A 22314-nucleotide genomic window follows, 5' to 3' on the forward strand; every position below is an offset into this window, starting at 1 on the left:
GCCCCTGCTCCCCGCATGACGCACCTTTGTGGCCCTGTTGGCTCTCCAAGTCCCTGAGTGCCCTCGGGCTGGGGCCAGGGGAGAGATGCCCACTTCAGCTACGCCAGCGAGGGGCCTGTGGGCACTCGGTGCCACTTGCCCCTGAGGATGCCCCCTGAGTGAGGCCTCAGAGCAGCCTGGACTCCCGCATCCTCTTCCCTCCCGCGGGGAGATACCCACTGCACACGGGGAAGTAGATGGCGCCTGCCTCAGGAAGCCCACACGAGCACGGACGGAAGGCGAGAAGGAGGAAGGAAAGAGGGGAGAGGGACGGAGGGAGACCCCAGACGCCGAGGGCGCTGTCCGGGCACAGAGCGGCAACGTGGAGCGCCGCTGGGGACAGCCCTGTCCAGGCCCCAGGACGCCACCCGCGGCCGCGGGAACCAACACAGGCTCAGGCGCCTACCTTCTCCTCCACGCGGTTCAGGCGGGCACCAATCGAGTTGCTGCCGCGGTCCTTCGTCTTCTCTGTGGGGCAAAGCACCCAAGTCAGGGATGCCAGTGCTAGCCGGTGGGGTGGGGTGGGCTGGGGGAGAAGGGCGACGGGGGGTGAGGGAGCTGGAGTCGAAGGCCTGAACCTCCGAGGACGTCTCCTAAGAGCTCTTCCGTGGTGGGAACTTCAGGAGACGATGGTGGAGGGGGAGGGGGTGGGCGGGCGCTGGCCGGCTTGTCAGTGTCCCACCCTTCCCGTTTCCTTGATTCCCGAGAGCGCGGAAGACAGGGACAGCCTGCCTGAGATGGTGCCCACTGTGCCCTCCGCCCCCGGGAGACGCTCGCTCTGGCCAGGAATGCCTGTTGCCCCGAAACCACCGCTGTCCTGCCTCTGCCTGACCTGCGCCTCCTGCCTGAGCCTGAGTTAGGTCAACCCCAAGGAACTGGACTGGCCCTGTTCTCCCCGTGTGACCCACAGCCTGCTCCCCAGTGCCTCAGAGCTGGAGAGCCACACCCACCTCCGCTGCGAGGTTCTGGCTGGCTTCTCAGTCCCCAGCCCCACTTCCAGGCCCACACCTTCCCAAAGACCCGGGCACGTTTCTGCACCCAGATCATCAATGGCCTAGAAAGGCCTGCCCTTATCAGGACCCTTGTAGGTTCCTGTCCTAACTGCAAATCCCGTGTAAATTGTGTTCAAAGACACCTTGCTTAGGGTGGGTCGACCTGCCCCCATCTCCCTGGAATTCTGGGCGTTCCGAGACATGGAGTTCCGAGACATGCACTTTCTGATGGTGGGGAGAGGCAGGTGTGGGTGGGGCGATGGTAGGTGGGTCTGGCACAGGCTGCCATGCTGAGGGTGCCTCAATGCAGAAACCCACCTGAGACGGAGATGAAGAGGGAGGGCTTCCCAATGGACTGGTCCAGCCTGGGGGGGTGGGGAGAAGGAGATGGAGACCAGCTCATGTGTGGCCCTGGGCACCACACTGACATCTGGCCGATCAGTGGGCGGATGGGCCAATGTCCCCAGCGAGACAAGCTGCCCTCCCCTTCTGGGGGCCACCGCCTGCCACCACCCCAAAACCAGCCAGGTGCCTCTCAGATTCCCAGAGGCCCACACTCCCATGGGGGGCCTGGATGGGGGGTTCAGAGGTGAAGGGCAGTGGCTGGACTGTCCCTTTGTCATCCTGCCTGGGTACAGCAGGATCCCAAAATTGCCCAGTGTCCTGTAGCCGCTTCATAAATGCCCCAGGCCAGGTGCCTGGACGTGTCCAGAGAGGCAGGACTGCAAGAGGTCCCTTCCAGGGCAAGACCAGGTCGCTGGGCTGGATGGGCTTCACATCCCTGTTGTAGGTCAGTGACAGGGGCGGGGTGAACAGGAGGCAGGAAGCCTGAGCTCCTGCTTGGCCAGAGTGGTCAACATGGGTGGTCTCCCAGCCACACCCTGCGCCTCACAGAGCTGGGTCCCCAGGCCAGCCCACCGCTGATGCGCAGCTGGTCTGAGCCCACGCGAGCCCCTAAGGAGCCGGCGCCTCCAGGAGGACGAGCTCTCTGGCCAGAAGCCAGAACACGTGGGCTTCCGAGAGTTGGGGTGCTCAGCGCCCAACCGGGAGGGTCTCCCCCTGCCGTGTATCTCCCGAGGCTTGACCTGGGCCTGCTCAACAGCGGGTGGGCTGGGATGTGAAGTGTTGGCATCTCCAGACTTTGGTGCAGTTGGAGCGAGCCCTCGTGCTCTGCCCCGCGCTGCTCGAGCCCCTCCCCTGCAACCCACGTCCCGCCCCCTGCCATCCACGCCCCGCCCCACGCTGCCCACGTCCCGCCCCCCGCCATCCACGCCCCGCCCCACACTGCCCACGCCCCGCCCCCTGCCAGCCCCGCCCCGCCCCGCGCTGACCACACTCCGCCCCACACTGCCCACGCCCCGCCCCCTGCCATCCACGCCCCGCCCCGCGCTGACCACACTCCGCCCCGCCCCCGGCCCGGCGCGCCCACCTCCGCTGCAGCTCCTTGATGCGCACCATGAGGTTGAGATGGCCCTGGGAGTACTGCTCGATGACGTCTCGCACATCGTAGGGCTTCCGCGCTTGCTGCAGCGGAGAGACAGAATCAGGCCGTGCTTGCGCGGGTGGGTGGGCCAGCGCGGGACGCAGGACGGTGCCGAGCCTCCGTGGGCATCCGGGATTTAAGGAGCCGCCCATGTGGCACCAAGGGGCGGGCCGGGTTCAGCCCCCATCCCCCATTCCTCACCCTACCTGGGAGGTGGGGGACCCCGGGCCAGTGACTCGGCCTCTCTGGACCCAGGGACCTGCCCACTCTCCCTTTCCAGGCCCCCAGCCCTGTTTCCAAACTGCCTAGGAAGAGCTGGCCCAGCTGAGGGCCCAGGGCAGGGGGACGAGCATGGCTCCGGTCAGTGGCAAAGAGGGCAGTTTTGTGCAGCCCCCGTTGGCCTTGGCCCCAAGCTGACCACACCCTCGCTGGCAGGCGCCCACACTGTTCTTGGGGTGGGGGTGATCCACCTCACCCCCTTTCCTGGCAGTCAGCGCCCTGAGGTGAGCAGAGGGGGCCCCAGGGACAGCCTCGGCCTGCAGTGCCTGTTGTGGGTGGCAGGCCTCCTGCTGGGGCTTCCAGGCTTCCTGGGAGAAGAGGATGGTCCCACCGTGGGCCTGGGCCAGGGGGGCAGGGCAGGGGACCCTGGAGCTCCAGGCTCGGCGCCAGCCCTGAGCCCATAAATGCATCCGGGGCTCAGGTGAAACCACAACAGAGAGAAGGAGGCTTCTCAGGATGTCAGCAAAACCTCCAGCCACATCTATGGCCTCGATCCTAGGAGCCCACGGGCTGCGGGTCCCACCCAGGTAGCAGGCTGAGTGGGGGTCTGATGGCTCAGGAGGCCCTTTGCCCACACAAGCAAGCAGGGCTCATTGGGAAGAGAGACTCTGTTGGGGGGACCTCAGGCAGACAGGGTTGGGGGGGCCTGGGTGGTCTCATTAAACCTGAAGGGCTCACACTAGTGATGAGCTGGGAGGTTACTGCTTCTTGCTGGCGGGGCGGAGGGTAGCGGGCCTGCAAGAAACTCCTGACAGCTTGCAGGGCGAACTCGGGCTGGAGGGTCAGAGGATGAGAAGGAATAAGGCTCAGATGCCTGTTGAGGGCCAGGACCAGGTCTCAAACCTGGGAACCCCAGGGGCCCTGTCCTCCGTGCCTGCCTGGGGCGTACATCTCCTTGCGGTACCACCCCAGAGGTGGGCTACCCTAGGCTAAGGGCAAGGCCACCTCTGCCTTCCCAGAAAGACGCTCCCTTGAGGGCAGAGTCCTGCCTCCATCTCTGGGCACCTCTGGACATGCCCAGGTGCCCTGCCATCAACACTGGCAGCTAAAGTTCAACTCCCTACATGGTTTGGGGCCCCAGAATCCTGAGGCAGGACGGAGCCCTCCCCCCCATCAGGGACCGGGCACAAGAAGGCCAAGGCGGTTCCTGTCCCCAGGAGATTCTCCAGGTGGGGCCCTCACAGCTGATACCCAGCCCCGCCTCGAACTCTGGAACCACCCTGCATCCCCTTATGGCCGAGACGCAAGGCCCATGGTAGGATCGTGGGGTCGGGGGTGAGATAGACTCTGGCAGGCTCTCTGATGCCACACACCCAGCTGCAGGACAAGTGTAAGACTGGCGCTGGGTGATGGGCCCAGGACTCAGTGCTTGCTTCTGTAAGATGGGGCTGCTGAGCCCTCTGGCTGACCAGGGGAACGAGGGTAAAGTAAGATGTGAGGCGAGAGAGGGCTGGGGGCTCCTGAGCAGCTCGTGCCAGGAGAACCCAAATGGCTGTGATGGTGGCTGTGGCTGGGCCCAGGGTCTGCAGTGTCTAGTGCCCACGGGGAGGCGGTCCTGAGCGGTGATGCCTGCTTGCCTGTGGGCCAAAGGGCTTTGGGAGGCTGGGGGCCACCCCCAGACCTGCCGATGCGATCAGGGGCAGGCTCAGAAGAGGGAAGGCAGGGTACGGAGGTCAAAGTTGAGCAGGCCTGGCCTGGAGTGGAGCGGGTCCTTGTCCTGGTCTCCCATACACCCTGGGGGGGTCACGAACCACTGTGGCCCTGTGTGTGTTGAGGGGCTCTGTGTGCACACATGTACACAGGCGTGCCCGTGGGAAGGCGCGAGAGTGCAGGGAACGGGTGTGTGTGTGCCTGCAGGAGCAGGTGGAGGGGGGCTGTGAGCATGGCCCCCCGCCTCGCCTCGTGCAGGGTGTGGGCCTCAGCAGGGCAACCGACAGTCGACTGACACCCAGGACCCATGGCCTGGCGGCGTCTTAGGCCCCCTGAGACTCATCTTGGAGTGGGTAAGCCCCCCCTTCCCTGCCCTGGCCCCCGCCGCCACCAGGGTCTGGTCGGCGCTCCTGGAGGCCTTTGTCAAGTGGTTGCCTGGGGTCTGCCGCAGAGCTCATGTCCGCTTTCTCTCTGAAGCTAATTTCCTCTGGCGGCAGCAGCAGGAGCCTGAGATGAGCCGAGATAATGCCGGGCTGTCCAGACTGACCGACGGTGGACATGGGAGTTCAAGGCAAACTTGAAGGGCTAAGAGGCTCTGGCTCCTCCGGCCAGACACAGGGGCGGCCAGCTGGGCACTTATCGGCCAGCGAGGCCCGCAGGGGGGCCGCCGGCCACGTCTGCTGCCCCTGGGGCCAGATGGGGGTGGGCGTGTGGGCAGACAGGCTGCTGCCGGGGAGGGGCTCTGGCAGCTGGGCCTGTGGCGGGGGCCACCCCGGGAACTCCCCGGAGCTCCTTAACCACCAGGGGCTCATGCACCACTTCCATCTTGTTGGGTCCCTCCTCCCTGGAGGCCCCTTGCTACCCACACCCCTCCAGCCGCCCCAGACTTGGGCCTTGCCTGAGAGCCTCTGTCCCAAGGGCAGAGCAGGAGGAGCTGCTCCACGCACAAGCCCCACCTGCTCTATTCAAGGCCCTCAGGGGCCCCGTGCACTGGGGAGGGCAGGGAGCAGGCCAGGTGGGGCTGCCCGGCCTCCTTCCAGAAGCTTCCCAGGATGCTTGCAGGATGCTGGCCTGTGTCCTGAGGCAGAAGGGAGACCGCCAGCCTGAAAGGGAGGGCAGGATGCCCACTGAGGCCAGCTATTGGTTTTCTCGCCCGCGTTTCTGTGACAGGTGCTCCCCAGCGCCCACACTTTCTCTGACCACTGTGGATGCCCATTCGCCCAGGGCTCTGTGGTTCTTATCTGGAAGCTGCTCACATCACCTTTGAGCTGGGCCTGCACTGTGGGCACCCCAGACCTGGAAGAAGCCCCCAGGAAGCCTGGGGTCCACCCTGGCATGGTTCTGCATGGTCTAGTGGTGCCCCAGGCAGCAGGTTCTGGCCTCTGCCCAGTGGGGGCCTGCTCCGGGACCACAGTGGCCCAGCTGCTCAGGCTGGGGACTGTCCCCATCCTGGAAGGGCCCCAGTGACCCCTCTGTTCTCCCCCACCCCCAGGTTGGCATCAGAGGTTTCAGCCGTCACCACCAGCCACTCTCCAGTGAGGGCCCTTCCTGGGTCTCCTCTGCTCTTGGGGACAGTCCTGCCCAGACCTGATCCCAGCGGAGGTTCCTGCCATTCCTGCCCCATCTGGGAGGCCAGCCCATTCTTGCCCAGCACCCTCGAGCTCCCTGTTTCCCCAGGTGCCCCTCTGCTTGCTCCACCAGGGCAGCCGGGCCTCGGGGAAGGAGAGCCACAGACCCAAAGGCCCACAGCCCATCCGGGGACACTGGATCTCGCCCAGAACAGTGAGGGGCACCCCTCCTGGTGCCGGCTGGGAATGGCCTTCACGGACTCTTTGATCCCACAATGAGGGGTGCCAGGCCCTGGCGGGAGCCTTTGATACTGCTTGGCCCAGTTTGGGGGGGAAAGCCTCCTGCCAGGCTGCGGGCAGACAGATGGGCATGCGGGCAGCACAATGCCCCTGGGGCCTGTGTGCCACCCCTCCCCCTCCCTCCCACCCCCTTCCCCGCCCTGCTCCTGAGGGGGCTGTGGGTGCTGGGACCAGCATCCTGGCAAGGCTGACAGCACAGGTGGGCATGGTCCTGGGAAGCCCATTGGGCTCTTGCTCCCACTCCAGATGGGAAAGAGGTCTTCCCCGGGGCTGCTGGAGTGGGGTCTGTCCAGAGCTCCCCAATGAGTCTGGCTCCCCGTCCTGGCTGGGTGGGGGCTCTGCTGGGGAGACTGGCCGGGGCTGGAGCCAAGCCTTTGGGCTGGGATGGGAGGCGCAGACCGGAGGGCACATGCGTCTGGTTCTCGTCCCAGCCCTGCTGTGACTGCTCGGGGGCGTGAACACGTCACCCCAACCTCCCCACCTGGTGCCTCACGCAGGCCCGGGGGGTCTGGATGTTGCTGCTGACTCTGAGTGGCCCCCAGATCTGGCTCCACCAGGAACTCATTTCTAAGAGGAAGTGGTGGCCAAGCCTTCCGGAAAGAGAAGGCCCTCCCCCAGGGGACCCTGCTTCCCAAGGCTCCATGTTCTCTGAGGGAAGGCTGAGCTGGGCCCCCTCCTCCAACAGATGACAGTCTCCATGGAGGAAAGAGGTGCCAAGCCTGTCATCACCTGGCATTCTCCAGGGGCTGCTGTAGGAGGCTCACCCCTGGAAGGAGGGCTGATGGGGAAGCCTACAGTCTCCAGCCCCGCCTAGCCAGGGAGACCCTACCTCTCCCTGTAAAGGGGGCCACCCCAGGGCACAGAGCAGGGCCAGGCCTCCTCTCTGTTCTGTTTGTTTTTTTAAAATATTTATTTATTTAGCTGTGCCAGTATTTGCTGCATGTGGGGTCTTAGTTGCAGCAAGCAGGGTCTTTAGTTGAAGCAAGCAGGGTCTGAGTTGCAGCAAGCAGATATCTTCGGTCTTCATGGTGCCATGTGATATCTAGTTCCCTGACCAGGGATCGAACCCAGGCCCCCTGCATTGGGAGCACAGAGTCTTAGCCACTGGACCACCAGGGAGGTCACGCCCATCTGTTCCGACTCACACAGGGTGGGTGATGGGGACCAAAGCCCTGAGCAGGCCTGGGGCAGGTACTTCCTGTCCAGGTGACACAGGGCTGGCTCTGCCCCCTCCCTGAGTCACTCCCACTCCTGTCTGGGGGGCGGGGGTAGGGGATGAGTGAGCTCCAGGGCTCCATGTGTTTCTGGGTTGGCCTCAGGGTCCAGCCCAATCGGGGAAACGTCTCTCCAGGGCCAGCTGTCTTGGAGACGGATCTTGAAGCCATAGCAGGGTGTTTGATGGGTGAAGGGTCAGGTCTCAAACATGGCAAGGTGTGGTCTGCACTGTGGGTGGGCAAGCGGCTTTCAGAGTGGACCAGGGCGGGAGGGCCGAGTGCAGGACTCACCTGGAATTTCTTCTTGGCCACAAAGTACTGCATGCGCCGAATGACCTTGATGGTGGCCCGGTGGTGCTCCCGCAGCCTGCGGTGGAGAAGGGAGAGGAGGAGGGTGGTCATCCCGCGCCTGCCACTGTCAGAGGCCTGCCGGCTGCCCATGTGTCCCCACTGCACACGGCTGGGCCCCTCCAGGAGCAAGGAGAATGTTCAGCCTCCCGGGATGGGGATCTGCAAGCCCCCGTCCTGCTGGCAGGGGGAAAGGCTGAGGCTGCGAGACTTTTAATTAACGGGGGCCCCAGAGGGACCCTGGCCCTGCTCGTCGCTCAGAAGTGGGGTTGGAGTCAGGGCCCTGTGTTGGCAGTGGCTATGGCCCTTAACCTCAGTACAGCCGCACAGGCTTCTTTCTACCTTGAGGCCTCAGGTTCCTCACCAGTATAGTGGGGAGGGGGTACAAGCAGATGACCCCTAAGGCCCCTTGCAGCTGGAATGTTCCATGGCCCACCCATCAGTACCCGCTTGGAAAATGTAGGACGGGACAAATCAGTCAGGGATTGTTACTACCTATGCCACTCAAGCCACCTTAGCCACAACGAAGCAGAGACATTACTTTGCCAACAAAGGTCCATAAAGTCAAAGCTACGGTTTTTCTAGTAGTCATGTATGGATGTGAGATTTAGACCGTAAAGAAGACTGAGCTCCGAAGAATTAATGCTTTTGAACTATGGTGTTGGAAAAGACTCTTGAGAGTCTCTTGGACTGCAAGGAAATCAAACCAGTCCATCCTAAAGGAAATCAACCCTGAATATTCTTTGGAAGGACTGATGCTGAAGCTGTAGCTCCAATACTTTGGCCACCTGATGCAAGGAACTGACTCATCTGAAAAGACCAAGATGCTGGGAAAGACTCAGGGCAGGAGGAGAAGGGGATGACAGAGGATGAGATGGTTTGATGGCATCATTGACTCAATGGACATGGGTTTGAGCAAGCTCTGGAAGATGGTGAAGGACAGGGAAGCCTGGTGTGCTGCCATCCATGGGGCTGGAAAGAGTTGGACACAAATGAGCGACTGAACAACAACAAAAACCACTCTGCTAAGGGTGCTGTGTTTTCTCCCTTCTAAAGTTCCTTCTAGTGTGTGTGTGCCTGCTAAGTTGCATCAGTCATATCCAACTCCTTGTGACCCTGTGGGCTATAGCCTGCCAGATTCCTCTGTCCATGGGATTCTCTGGATAAGAATACTGGAGTGGGTTGTCATGCCCTCCTTCAGGGGATTTTCCCAACCGGGGATCGAACCTGCATCTCTTGTGTCTCTTGCATTGGCAGGCAGGTTCTTTACCACTAGCACCACCTGGGAAACCCCAAAGTTTCTTCTAGAAACATCATCAAAAGGGGAACACAATGGCTGATATATGTGCACAGAAAAAGTCTGGAAGGAAATAATACACATGGAACCAGAGGAGACTTTGCTTCTGGCTCTGAAGCTTGCATCTGATCGCACTTTCTGCTGAAGACACCTCCACAGCTGTGTGACAGCTTTATGACCAAGGAAGCCCCCAAGGGCTGAGGTCCCAGGAGTGAAACAAGCCGGGTGAGCCCACATGTGCATACGTGCGTTTATTGTGTGGGGCACATGGGCTGAGTGTGAGGCTCGGACTCCCTGGGCTGGCGAGATAAACAGGAGGCCAGGGCTGCGAAGATGTCCAGGACTTGACAGGCCAAGATCCTGGTGAATGGTGGGGGGGGAGGGCAGAGAGAAGGGAGCCCCTTTCACCCAGTTTCTCCTGGAAGTGTTTGTGAAATAAGTTGCACAGCACGGGGTGAGATTCTGAGAAATGGAGCAAAAAACAGCTGCCAGAAGGACAAAAAGCTAAGCAGAGGCCCCTGCAAACTCATGTTATGGAGGAGAGAAGGATTCTGGCTCAGAGTCATCAAGGAGATGGGGTCCTGGTAAACAGCCCAAGCTTTCAGAGGAGACCCCAACCCTGCCACGGCCTCAAATCACCTCAGTCCCCACCTGGAGCAAATGCTTGGTCTAGCGCCTTTAGCTCTCCAGAGAAAACCATGACATCCATAGAGAAACAAGATCATGGAGCCTCTCTTTATTTCATACACAACAGACTGAAAATCAAGGGACAAAACAGACCACAGAAACAGATCTTAAGGTGTGGTAGATTGTTGTTCAGTTGCTAAGTTGTGTCCGACTCTTTGAGACCCCAGGGACTGCAGCACACCAGGCTTCCCTGTCCTTCACTATCTCCCGGCATTTGCTCAAACTCACGTGCATTGAGTCAACTCATAGCTCCTCCACCAAGAGATAAGGGTTGGTTTTCCCGCTAGCTGAATTCGGGCTGACCTTGACCTTTATTATGATAAAAAGAAAGCCAGGGAAGTCCCACAGTGTGTAACTCATGTGTTCTTGGAATGTGGTTACGTGGACCACCTGAATTGGCTGACTTGGGGGGCCGTGTGGAGAATGAGGTGCCCAGGCCAAGAGCCAAGCCAAGAGCAATAGCAGGTGAGTGCGGGCATCGTCCACCGTCCACCTCCAGCCCTGATGAACCGCCAGGTGACCGCAGCTGGATGAGTCACCTCACACAAAGCCACCAGAACAGCCTTCCAGCTGAGTTGGGCCCAAATTACTGACCCACGGAATCATGAATAATGAAAGAGTTGTGATGTGAAGCCGGGAAGTGTAGGCATGGTTTGCTATGCATCAATAGATTAAAAGAAATTAGACCCCAAAGTGGGGTACATGTATCAATCCTGAAATAGTGCTGGGACCAGGCTTCAGACAGAGGCTGACAAAGAAAAAAAAAAGGCCAGCTGTAAGATGCTGGACTTTGGGCATGGTACCATCTCTAATTTCGTGAGACTCTGGGGTTTCTTTGAGGGGTATGTGAATCTTGCTTTGGTGGAAGTGTATAAAGTTATGGCCAGAGGGCACTCTGGGGAAGGTTACAGATGGGTGCAAGTCCTTTGCAGTTCCCCCCATCAGAGTGCCCCCCCAACCCTGCTGTTTCCACCACTGTAGAATATGTTGCCACGTGGACATGTCTGAGCTGGGCTGCTGGAAAAGCCACATGGAGAAGAGCTGAAGCACCCTCCCTAACAACCTGACAGCTCCAGACTCCTGAGGCTAGCTGAGACTACCCAGTCACCACCAAGCTGCCACTTGAAGGAGCTGGGTGAAACCACCCAGATGAGGAACGCAAAATGTTGACCCACAGATTCAGGAGCAAATAGATCAGACAATTTCCTTCATAAGGACTAACATAAGGACTTGAAAATAACATTGATAAATAGGTTCAAGAAAGTAGAAGACAAGATGAAGAATTTCACTAGAGAAGTAAAACTTATATTAAATGGGAAAAAAAGGGAAATTCTAAAGCACAAAAGACAATCATGGAAATTAAAAATGCGTGAGATGAATTTGATGGCAGAGGTGACATAGGAAAAAAAAAAGAGAGAGTACTTGTGAACTAGAGAAACTAGCCAGGATGGAGTGTGGAGGGAAAGTAGAATTAAAGATATAGAAAAAACACGAGATATCTGAGATAGGGTTAGAGGTTCTAACACACGTGACATCTCAGAAGGAGAGGAGACAAGATGGAGAACAAGTAATTTTGAAGGCTGAATGGTTCAGAATTTTCCCCAAATGGTGGAAGACGTCAGGCTGCAGATTTCAGCAGCTCCCTGGATCCACCAGGCTCCCCTGGTGGCTCAGATGGTAAAGAATCTGCCTGCTATGCAGGAGACCTGGATTTGATCCTGGGGTTGGGAAGATCCCCTGGAGAAGGGAATGGCAACCCATTCCAGCATTCTTGCCTGGAGATTTCTAGGGACAGAGGAGCCTGGGGGGCTATAGTCCATGGGGTTGCCAAGAGTCGGACATGACTGAGTGACCAACATTTTCACTTTCTTTTCACTTGGCTCCAGTTGGAGAGTTGGAGAGAAAGATCCAGGCCCATTTGAGTCCCTCTGCTGAAGGCCAAAGGCACAGAAGTACTGAGGGGGTGTGTGTATGATGACACATTATCCTGATGGTTGACTTGTCAACACTGAGGATGAAAGCCAGAATAACATCCTGAAAGAGCTCAAGGAAAATTCCTACCAAGGTGGCATTCCATACCCATCAAATGTATTTTTAGAAATGAAGGTGCAAGTGAAATAATCCAGTCACGAAAGGATAAACCCTGTACTACTCCACTTATATGAGGACCTACAGTCATTAAATCCATAGAGATAGAAAGTAGGAGGGCAGCGGGCGGGAGAGGGCTGGAGGGGAGTGCTCGGCGGGGACAGAGTGTCCGTTTGGGAAGGTGAAAGCTCTGCAGACGATGGGGTGATGGTTACACAACAGCGTGAATGCAATCGATGACCCTGAATGGTGCACTTAAAAATGCTTAAAATGAGGCGAATGGTCTATTTTGTGTTATGCATGTTTTTCTACAATAATAATAATAAGAGAAGGTACAAACTAAACCGAGAGAATCCACGGTGGTGAGACCTGTACTGGAAGAATGAGTCTGGTGGCTCCCCAGGATTCAGCAATGACCCCAGAAGGACACATAGAGATATCTCAATACAAGAAGCAACTAAGACTGTAGAAAAGGACAGATATGTGAGAAAGTTTAAATTAGTAAATTAAATTGACTGAAACAATCATGGTATGTTTCCCGAGGTTTAATGTATAGCTACAGCTAAAACTGCACAATTAAACATAGCGCAAGGAAGGGGGTGTCCATGGAGCTAAACAGCTGTGAACACCACGTGTTGTCAGGGTAATGGTCAAAGTGCTCAACTGAGGTTGACTCCAGTGAGTCAAGGATGTGTATGATCATCTCCAGGCAACCACTGATGGGATAATAAAGGGTGTAGAGTTAACAAGTGGAGAGGGGATAAAAATTAATTAATAACAATTTTTGATCAATCCAAAGAAGCAGGAAAGGAGGTCAAAAGGAAGTGATGGAACAAGTGAAGAAATAGATCGAGAGGGTAGCTTGCATGCATTGCAGAGGGACTATATATTGCAACCAAAAGCTAAGATTGTCAGGTGGGGTTTTAAAGAGATAATTTGATATGGTCTAGTTTCCCTGGTGGCCAGACAGGAAAGAGTCCACCTGCAATGGAGGAGACTTGGGTTTGATCCCTGGGTCAGGAAGATCCCCTGTAGAAGGGAATGGCTACCCATTCCCGTATTCTTGCCTAGAGAATTCCATGGACAGAAGAGCCTCGTGGGCTATAGTCCGTGGGGTCAGAAAGAGTCGGACACAACTGAGTGACTGACACTTCTATACTTCATGTAAATATACCAAAATAGAAGCGCTTAGAAGTGTTGACAGTAAAAAGATAGAAAAAGATATATAATGGTATTGCCAAAAGAAAGCTAGTTCAGGTAAAGTAGCATCAGACAAAGCAGACTTTAAGTATTACCGGAAACAAAGAGGGATATGTCACCATTTAAAAATTGATCAGGAGGATTCCCCAGCGGTCTAGTGGTTACGACAGCACACTTCCAGTGCAGCAGGCATAGGTTCAGTCCCTGGTCAGGGAGCTAAGATCCTGCAGGCCATGTGGCATGGCCCAAAGAAAGGAAAATTTCTAAATTTGGTAGGAAGAGATCAGTTATAAATCTGTATGCACCTAAAAACATAGGCTTCAAATATATAACACAAAAACTGGCAGAGCTAAAAGGTAAAAGAGAAAATCCATAATCACGGTGGGAGATCTGAATGCCCTTCTGTGGGTAATGGATAGAGGAGCTGTGAAAACATCAGAAGACAAACACGTCTGAACAAGCGGAGTTCGAACTGGATGTGGCCGACGCTTATAGAATACTGTGCTCAGTGTCCTGGGAGCATTTCAGCTTCCCAAGAGCACACAGAACTTCTGCCACAGGGGACCACATGCAGGGCTTAAAGAGCAAGTGCCAACACATTTCAAAGAAATTAAGTCATATATGTATGTTCTCTGACCACAGAGAAATTAAACTAGAAATCATAAAGAAAAGATAACTGGAAAATCCTTAAGTGTTTTAGAAATTAAATACCTTAAGGGTCGAAGAGGAAATCTAACAAGAATTGGAAGAGTTTTTCTTTTTTTTTACTAAGTAAAATTTATTTTACTATTTCTTTATTTTTGTTGTGTATAATCACTTTCCAGTGTGGTGGCGGTTTCTGCTATCATCATGATATCGTCATGATGTCATCATGAATCAGCCACATGTGTACATATGTCTCCTCCATCCTGAGCCTCCTCCCCTCACCCCAACTCCCATTTCTCCCCTCTAGGTCATCACAGAGCGCCAAGCTGAGTTCCTGTGCTATATCGCAGGTTCCCACTGGCTATTTTACACATGGTAGTGTATGTATGTCGCTGCTACTTGCCCCATTCATCCCAGCCTCTCCTTTCCTCTCTGTGTCCACAAGTCCGTTCTCTACATCTGGGTCTCTTTTCCTGCCCTGGAGACAGGTTCATCATTACCAGTTCTCTAGATTCCATATACACATGCATTAATATATAATCTTTCTGACTTCTTGTTGAGTCACTCAGTCATGTCCAACTCTTTGTGAACCCATGGACTGTAGCCCGCTGGGCTCCTCTGTCCGAGGGATTTCTCAGGCAAGGATATTCAAGTGGGTTGCCATTGCTTTCTCCTGGGGATCTTTCTGACCCAGGGATTGAACCTGCATCTCCTGCACTGGCAGATGGATTCTTAACCACTGAGCCGCTGGGATTCCCTCTTTCTACTTACTTCGCTATATATGGCAGACTCTAGGCTCATCCAGTGTTTTTAGTGGAATAATGATAAAAATGTCTTGTATCACAACTTATAGCTAAATAAGTGCTGAGGTACCATGAAATAAGTGCTTAGAAGAAATTTTATGACCTTAAATCATACATTAAGAGAAGAGGGGAGACTGGAGTCTATCTCAAGTACTTAAAAAAAAATAGTAAATTAAGTCCAAAGAAGGTAGATGGAAAGGGATAATAGAGAACAATGAAACAAATGAATTAGATAAGTGAATAAATTTAGTGAAATAAAAAATGGACATTTCATTAGCAAATTCAACAAAGCCAAAACTCGATTCTCTGAAGAGACTAGCTAGAGACATTTAAAAATACATTTAAAGGATATGATGTACAAAAATAATCTTGATAGCTTAGATAAAATAGATTAACTTCTAAAACACCATGATATACAAAAGTAGATAGAAGAAGAAATTTAAAAATCTAAATTGCCCAATATTAATTAAATAAATTAGATTTGAAATTTACACACAAAACATTTAAAGGTTAGATGACTTCGCGGGTAGATTCTTCCTTAAATGGTGAGAAATAACACCAATATTATACAAGCCTTTTTAGAAGATTTTTTTTTTTTTATGAGTCAGTATAATCTTGACAGCAAAACCCTACAAGGATGTTTCAAGAAAGAAGAGTCATAGGCCAACATCTCTCATTAACATAGCATGCAAATATTCTACATGCAATACCAACAAATTGAACCCAACACCATATGTAAAGACATACAGTCCTAGTTCAATCCAGTTATGCAAGTTTAGTTTAGCATCTGAAATCCAATCACCATTATTGGATTGACAGAACGAGTCTCTACATTGACAGAACGAATAAGAAAAAAACATACAATCAACTCACAAGATACAGAAAAAACATGTGATAAAACTCAAGACCCATTCATAATTAAACACACGACTCTTAGAGAACTTGGAATAGAAGGCAATTCTGTTATGCAAAAATCAAACACAAAAAGGAACAAAATCTAAGCAGCCATCATACATCATGGTGAAAGATTACACTTTCCTCCTGAGATGGGGAATAAGACAAGGATGTCTGTCATTACTGTTTCTACTTCGTGTTATTCCCCAAAGCCTCAGCCAGTGCACTGAGGTAAGAAAAGGGAAACTTAAGAAAGACTAATGAGGCAGGACAAAATAAACCTGTTTTGTCAACACTGACAAATGACACAATCATATATATTTAAAAAAACCCAACAGAATCTTCAGATAAACTGTTCCATTGTTAAATGAATTCAGCAAGAATGCTGATTTTAAAGACAATATGCGGAAATGGACTCTATTTCTGTAGTTAGCCACAAACACAGCCGTGAGCACGTTTGAGTCTGCTCAGCGGCTCCGTCATGATCAGCCTTTGGCAACCCCATGGACTGCTGCCTGTCAGGCTCCTCTGTCCTCGGGATTCCCCAGGCCAAAATACTAGAGCGGGTTGCCATTTCCTCCTCCAGGGGATCTTCCCAGCTCAGGGAGTCAACCCGTGTCTTGAGTTTCCCGCATCAGCAGGCAGATTCTTTACCACTGTGCCACTGGGAAGCCTTTTCTATATGTTAGTAACAAGCAATTAGAAAATGAAATAGAGATACCGCTTATAACAGCGTCCAGACCCATAAAATACCTAAATGGAAATTTCTTGGAGATTAACAAGACCTCTATGCAAAAAAGTTCTAGATTTTAGTGAAAAAAATTAAAGAATCCCTACATCACTTGAGGGTTATGACATGTTCATAAATTGGAGGACTAATATTTGTCAGATGTGAATTTTGAGATATGGATCAAATCTGATTCCAGTCAACACAGAATGCTTTTATTTATTTATGGGCAGGATTTTCAAGCTGATTCTAAGATATTTGTGAAAATTTAGCAAACGATGAGGAATAGAGAAGACAATTTGGAAGAACAATGACGTTGAAGAGGCGTGCTCCTTCAGTTCTAAACATGCTGTAAAGCTGCAGGATGAGAACATATTACAGAGATGCAGTCTGAACACCTTCTGACAAGCAGCATCAGACGGGATGGGTCAGCAGTGCAGAATGAAACATCCAGAAGCATAAACACGCATATGTGGTCACTGGGTTTATAACCGAGGCGCTATTTCAATCTGGGAGGGAAGGAATGTCCTTTTTGATCAATGGTAGTATGACAGTTTGGATAGCTGTATGAAAAAAAAAAATATGAACCATGATCCCCGCCACACATCAGTCATAAAATTAATTCAAGTTAGGTTTTACATCAAAGCATGAAGGCAGAGACCATCAGGACTGCAGAAGAGAGGAGGGGATTATCTTTATGACCTTGGAAGATTTGCCAAAACACAAGCAGCCCTGACTACAAAATAAAATATTTGACAAATTGCTCTTCCTTATAAAAATTAAGGCTTCCCATACATCAAAAGACATCGTTAAGAACACGAATAGATGCTCTGCAGGCTGGGAAAGGGTATTTTCTGGTAAACGACTTGTATCCAGAGCATGTCAAGAACAGCTACAAATCAATAAGGAGAAGACTGCGTGCTTTAAAAAGACGATCTGAACAGGCACGAGGCGTCAATGAGCCCACGAGAAGGTGCTCAGCGTCACCACCTATTTGGGGAACACAGACAAAAGCCCACATGACATGGTCCCACACACTGGCTAAAGTGACCAAAATTACAAAGGCCGACAATGTCCGGTGCTGGGCAGTGTGGGGTGACAGAGTCCTGAGCGCTGCTGGAGGGAACACGCGTCGGTTCCCCTGCGAAAGCCTTGGGTGCACATCACCACGGGCATCTCCATGGCCAGACACTGACTCCAGAGAAACACGCACTCACATCCACCAGATACATCGATGGGGAGGATCACAGCAGCTTTCCTCAGAAGAAAGTCCGCCAGGGACAAAGCTGTAGGCAAATCTGATTCCATGCGGCCTCAAGAACACACAAGGCTGCTCTAGTGAGAAAGATCAGGGCAGTTTCCCTGGGTGGAGGGGGGAGGGGGGTGGGCGTTTCCCTGGGGGAGGAAAGTTCTGGTGGGTCCCAAGTGTCTATGTCTTGACCTCATGGGTCAAGATCCCCTGGAGGAGGGAATGGCAACCCACTCCAATATTCTCACCTAGAGAATCCCATGGACAGAGAAGCCTGGGGTGCTACAGTCCGCGGGGTTGCAGAGTTGGATATGACTAAGCTGACTTAGCACAGCGCACATGGCTGATAGAGGCCGCATGCACGCATACTCAGTGGCTCAGTCATGTCCCACTCTGCGACCAGGGACAAAAGCCCGCCTGTGGATGTAGCCCATCTGCCCATGAGATTTCCCAGGCAAGAATACTGGAGAAGGGATCATCCCAACCCAGAGATCGAACCCATGTCTCCTGAGTTTCCTGGCTTAGCAGGTGGATTCTTTACCACGGAGCCACCTGGGCTAATCTGTTTATTTAGGATTTGTGCATTTTACAATCACTCATTCCATGGTTTTTAAAAAGATAAGCAGCTTTTAAAGTTCTCTGGGACAAGTGGTTTCTACGTAGCCCTAGGTTGACTACTTTTGAGCCCCGAGTATATGAGATGCTCTCCTGTGAGAGCAAGCCCCCCATGCTACTGGATAATGGGGGCCCCACGTGCAGAAGACATTTGAGGCTGCATCCCCATCCTGCTATAACCTGGGCTCACCTGAGACGCCCATGCAGCACCCAGGCCTGGTGATGCATCCACACCTACATGGGAGGGGGCGGCAACTTACACATGCCAACACATACACACGTTCACACGCACACACATACACATGCTCTTGCACACACACACAGACACACACGGAACCGGAGCAGAAGCAGGCTCTGGGAGGCCCTGAGATTTCTCCTCTGGGGTCAGGGTCACAGACCCCATGAGCCCCTCTTCCTGGGCCTGAGCCACAGGCGACGTCCCCTGGCCTCAGGTCCTCAACTCTGGCAGAACCCCCAGGTGGTGTGGGAGCAGGTGGAGGGGTGGGGGCTCCCTGGGTGCCCCCCCAGGAAGGGCCCCAGTGACTGTGGCTGGCCAGGCCTGGGCGCAGCGTGAGGTTCAGGGAGAAAGCTCCCACTTCTCTGAAAAAAAGGACCACACCCAGTGACTGCCCCAGAGGCTGCCGCCATGCTCACCTCTGCTGGGTCCACAGAACAAAGCCGTGGCTTTTGTCACCAAGCAGCTCCCCCATCCCAGGCTGATGGAAGGCCAGGCCTGGGGTCCCCAGGCCCTGCCGGCTCCACTCAGGCCTGCTGTGGCCTGGCCCCGACTCTGGTGACACCCCACGGCAGGCCTCCCTGCTGGACACAGCACTCTGCAGTCTGCACGGAAGGGCCAGGCTGGCCCCTCTCTCAGAGGGACTGCTCCTCTCTCCGGGGGGGCTCGGCCCGAGGACACGACGGCTGAGATGGGGCAGGTGGGACAGGCCCCCTGAGCCCCGCAGGTGAGCAAATCTCCCCTTCCCTCTGCCCGGGAAAGGAGACACCCTCCCCCACCCCCTACCCCCGGCAAAGAGAAGGACTGGATGGATATTAGATTTTATCAACACTCTTTCCACATCACTAGATAGGATCATTTGAGTTTTCTCTTCAGCCTGTTGATGTGATGGGTTATGTTGATTGAGTTCTGCATATTGAACTGGCTGGGTTTATCTGGAACAAATGAGTAAATGTCACTTGGTTGTGGGGTTTCATTTTTTTAATACATCATTATATAATTGGTTGCTCTTTCTTAATAATGTAGAAAAACTCAGGGACCTGCTGCCTAAAATAATAACTAAACCCAATCAGCCCCCACTCAAGCCTCCCCCTGCCTGCACCGCCTCGGGAAACCGGTGACCTGAATACGTGTCCCTGGCCCCGTGCTTTCTTGATTATGCAGCTTTATCAGATTTCTGTGCATCCAGAAAAGGGCACAGATAGTCTCTGTTAGTGATTTAATCTTTACAGAAGCGTATCACGCTCTTCCTTGGGCTTGTGTTGCCAAGGCCTGTCCATCTGCATCCGTCTGGTTGCCTGTTCTGCCCGGTGGGTAGGACCGCTGGTGACACGTACTCCGGGCCACCTGCTCCAGCTGGCGGTGGACTGGAGCTTTCCTTGCGTGAGTGCCCAGGTGTGCCATAGCCGGGTCACTGGGGTGTGAAATTCAGTCTTACAAGTGAGGCCACACTATCCTTTTACATGGTGACCCTCCAAGGCATCCCACCAGAAGTGCAGGAGAGGCCCCGGGTCCCACACCCCCGTCTGCAGCCCCAGCCATCAGGCATCGTGATTCACGCCAGATGGAACTGGGGTCAGCCATGCTCTCAGACACCCGGCTGGCCACGTGTGCATCCCCCACGGCGAAGGCCCAGCCTGGGTCACTTTTCTGTCCAGTCATTTGTGTCCTTATTGATCTTTATTGTTGTTTAGTCACTAAGTTGTATCCTTAGCTTGTGACCCCACAGACTGTGTAGTCCACCAGGCTCCTCTGTCCATGGATTCTCGAGGCAAGAACACTGGAGTGGGTTGCCACTCCCTTCTCCAGGGGATCTTCCCGACCCAGGGATAGAACCCATGTCTTTTGCATCTCCTGCATTGGCAGGTGGATTCTTTACCACTGAGCCAGCAGGGAAGTCCTATACTCGTTGATTAGATACAAATTGCCTATGCCGTTTCCCTGTTTCTCTGTTTCCTCCCTCCCTCCCTCCATTTCTTTCTCTTTCTTTCTTTCCTCCTCCTTCCCTGGCTCCCCACCCTCCGACTTCCTCCCTCCCTCCCCACTGACCAACCATTTTTTGCGTCAGTTTATGTATTGGGAACACCTGCTCCTGTGTTAGGTAGAAAAAGGCTCCCCAAAGAGGTTCTAATCCCCAGAACCTGTGGATGTGTCCCCTTATGTGGCACAAGGGAGTTTAGAGACGCAACTCTGGCTCTGCGTCTTGAGATGGGGAGCGAGATCAGGATCATCCAGTCGGGCGCAGTTAGATGCTTGAGTCCTTAAAAGTAGAGAACCCTTCCCAGCTGAGCAAGTTACAACAGTGGGAAAAATGCCTGAGAGCAGCAATGTGATGCCTTTGAAGATAGAGGAAAGGGCCAAGGACCCCTTAGAAGCTGAAAAAGTTCTGGCATGGATTGTCTCCCGGGTCATCAAGAAGAAACCTTCCCTGTGATACTGTCCAGATCCTTAGGCTGTAGGGGACTTCTGACCTATAGAACTGAAAGATGATAAATATGTTTTTGAAGTCTCTCGCTTTGAGGGAATTTGTGGTAGCAACGATAGAAACTGACGCAAATCCCAGGTTGCACGTTATCTCTTCCTTCTTTAAGGTGTCTTTTAACAAACAGAATTCCTTATTTTACAGAAACACGTTTATTAATATTTTCCTCTCATAGTGGATGCTTTTGTGTCCCATGTGAGAAATATTTCATTGTGCTAAGTTTTGAAAGATACAAACTAACTTATATTTTCTAAAGGCTAAAAGTTCTGTATGTAACATTTAACTCTTAGGCCCATCTGGAGTGAAGTTTTGCATACGGAGTGAGGTGGGGTCCACGTCCACTTTTCCGTGATGGGTCACCACCTCACCCACTGATCGCAGATGCCGTTTTGCTCATCCTTGTAAACCCTGTGCCCCTGAAGTCCTGTCTGGGCTCCCTTCCCCGGGCTGACTACCAACTTCTGCACTTTCACGGCAACATCTTAATTACTATGTCTCATATCATGTCTTGATATCTAGAAGGAAAGGCCTTTCTTTGATCTTCTTAAGAAGGTCTTGGTATTTGAAACTCTTTATTCTTCCATAGGAATTTTACAAAAAAACAAAACAAAACCCAACCCTCTTTTTATTGGAATTATGGTGAATTCGCAGATGCAGGAGGAAGAAATGAATTGACATCTTTATAACACTGTCTTTTGTTTATGAATATGGTATATCTTTCCCTTTATATAAGTCTTTAAAATTTCTAAATAAAGCAAAAACCTGGTTCTTTAAAAAAAAATCTAACAAAATAGATAAAGTTCTGGTAAGACTGAGAGAAGATAGAAATAAATATATTATAAAGCAAAATAAGAAAACACTAAAATAGGGATTTTAAAGATAATAAAAGAATATTCTCAACAACTATATGCCAAAAACTTTGGAAAACCTACACAGAAACAGATATATTCTCAGGGGGAAAAATATAATTCAGTAGAACTGACTCAGGATAGAATAAAACATCTAAATAAGCTTACAAATACTAAAGGTATTAAAGTGGTGGTTAAATGTATTCCCACAAGAAAAAAAAGAAAACAGGCCCAGATGGTTTTATCCCAATTTCTATCAAATTTTCAAAAGAAGAAGGGGGTGACAGAGGATGAGATGGTTAGATTGCATCACTGACTCGTCGGACACGAATTTGAGCAAACTCCAGGAGGCAGGGAAGGACAGGGAAGCCTGGTGCGCTGCAGTTCATGGGGTTGGAAAGAGTTAAATACAACTTAGCGACTGAACAACAACAACAATCACATTTTCAAGGAACAAATTATCACAATTTTGTACAAACATCTTAAACTGAACAAGCACATCAAAATGTGAGAGACCTAGCTAAGGCATTTCTCAGAAGGAAATTTATGTATTCAGTGACATAGTAAAAGAAAAGTCTCAAATCAATGATCTAAGTTTCTACCTTAAGAAACTAGAAAAAAAAGAGCAAATTAAACCCAAAGTAAGCAGGCTTTTGAGAGTCCCTTGGACA

At 52.6% G+C, this 22314-nt stretch overlaps 1 protein-coding gene and 1 non-coding gene across 4 annotated transcripts in view; both read right to left on the reverse strand.

Moving 5' to 3' along the window:
- KCNQ1 (potassium voltage-gated channel subfamily Q member 1) overlaps window positions 1–22314 on the reverse strand; it is a 364068-nt gene that overhangs the window by 69064 nt on the left and 272690 nt on the right. Inside the window, exons 12-15 of one of the 3 annotated variants that reach the window (XM_070457845.1) lie at window positions 7817–7892; window positions 2487–2555; window positions 1350–1396; window positions 446–507 (exon numbers count right to left, since the gene is read on the reverse strand). In XM_070457845.1, coding sequence (XP_070313946.1) covers window positions 446–507; window positions 1350–1396; window positions 2487–2555; window positions 7817–7892 — 254 coding nt within the window. Of the gene's footprint in view, window positions 1–445; window positions 508–1349; window positions 1397–2460; window positions 2556–7816; window positions 7893–22314 lie in introns of all 3 variants that reach the window. The other 2 variants (XM_070457844.1, XM_070457847.1) reach the window with 2 other exon arrangements.
- TRNAG-CCC (transfer RNA glycine (anticodon CCC)) lies at window positions 7358–7430 on the reverse strand. Its single transcript has one exon. It is a non-coding gene; the product is annotated as a tRNA-Gly (tRNA).

This window comes from Odocoileus virginianus, chromosome 28 (genome assembly GCF_023699985.2).
Source record: "Odocoileus virginianus isolate 20LAN1187 ecotype Illinois chromosome 28, Ovbor_1.2, whole genome shotgun sequence".
Taxonomy (NCBI): domain Eukaryota; kingdom Metazoa; phylum Chordata; class Mammalia; order Artiodactyla; family Cervidae; genus Odocoileus; species Odocoileus virginianus.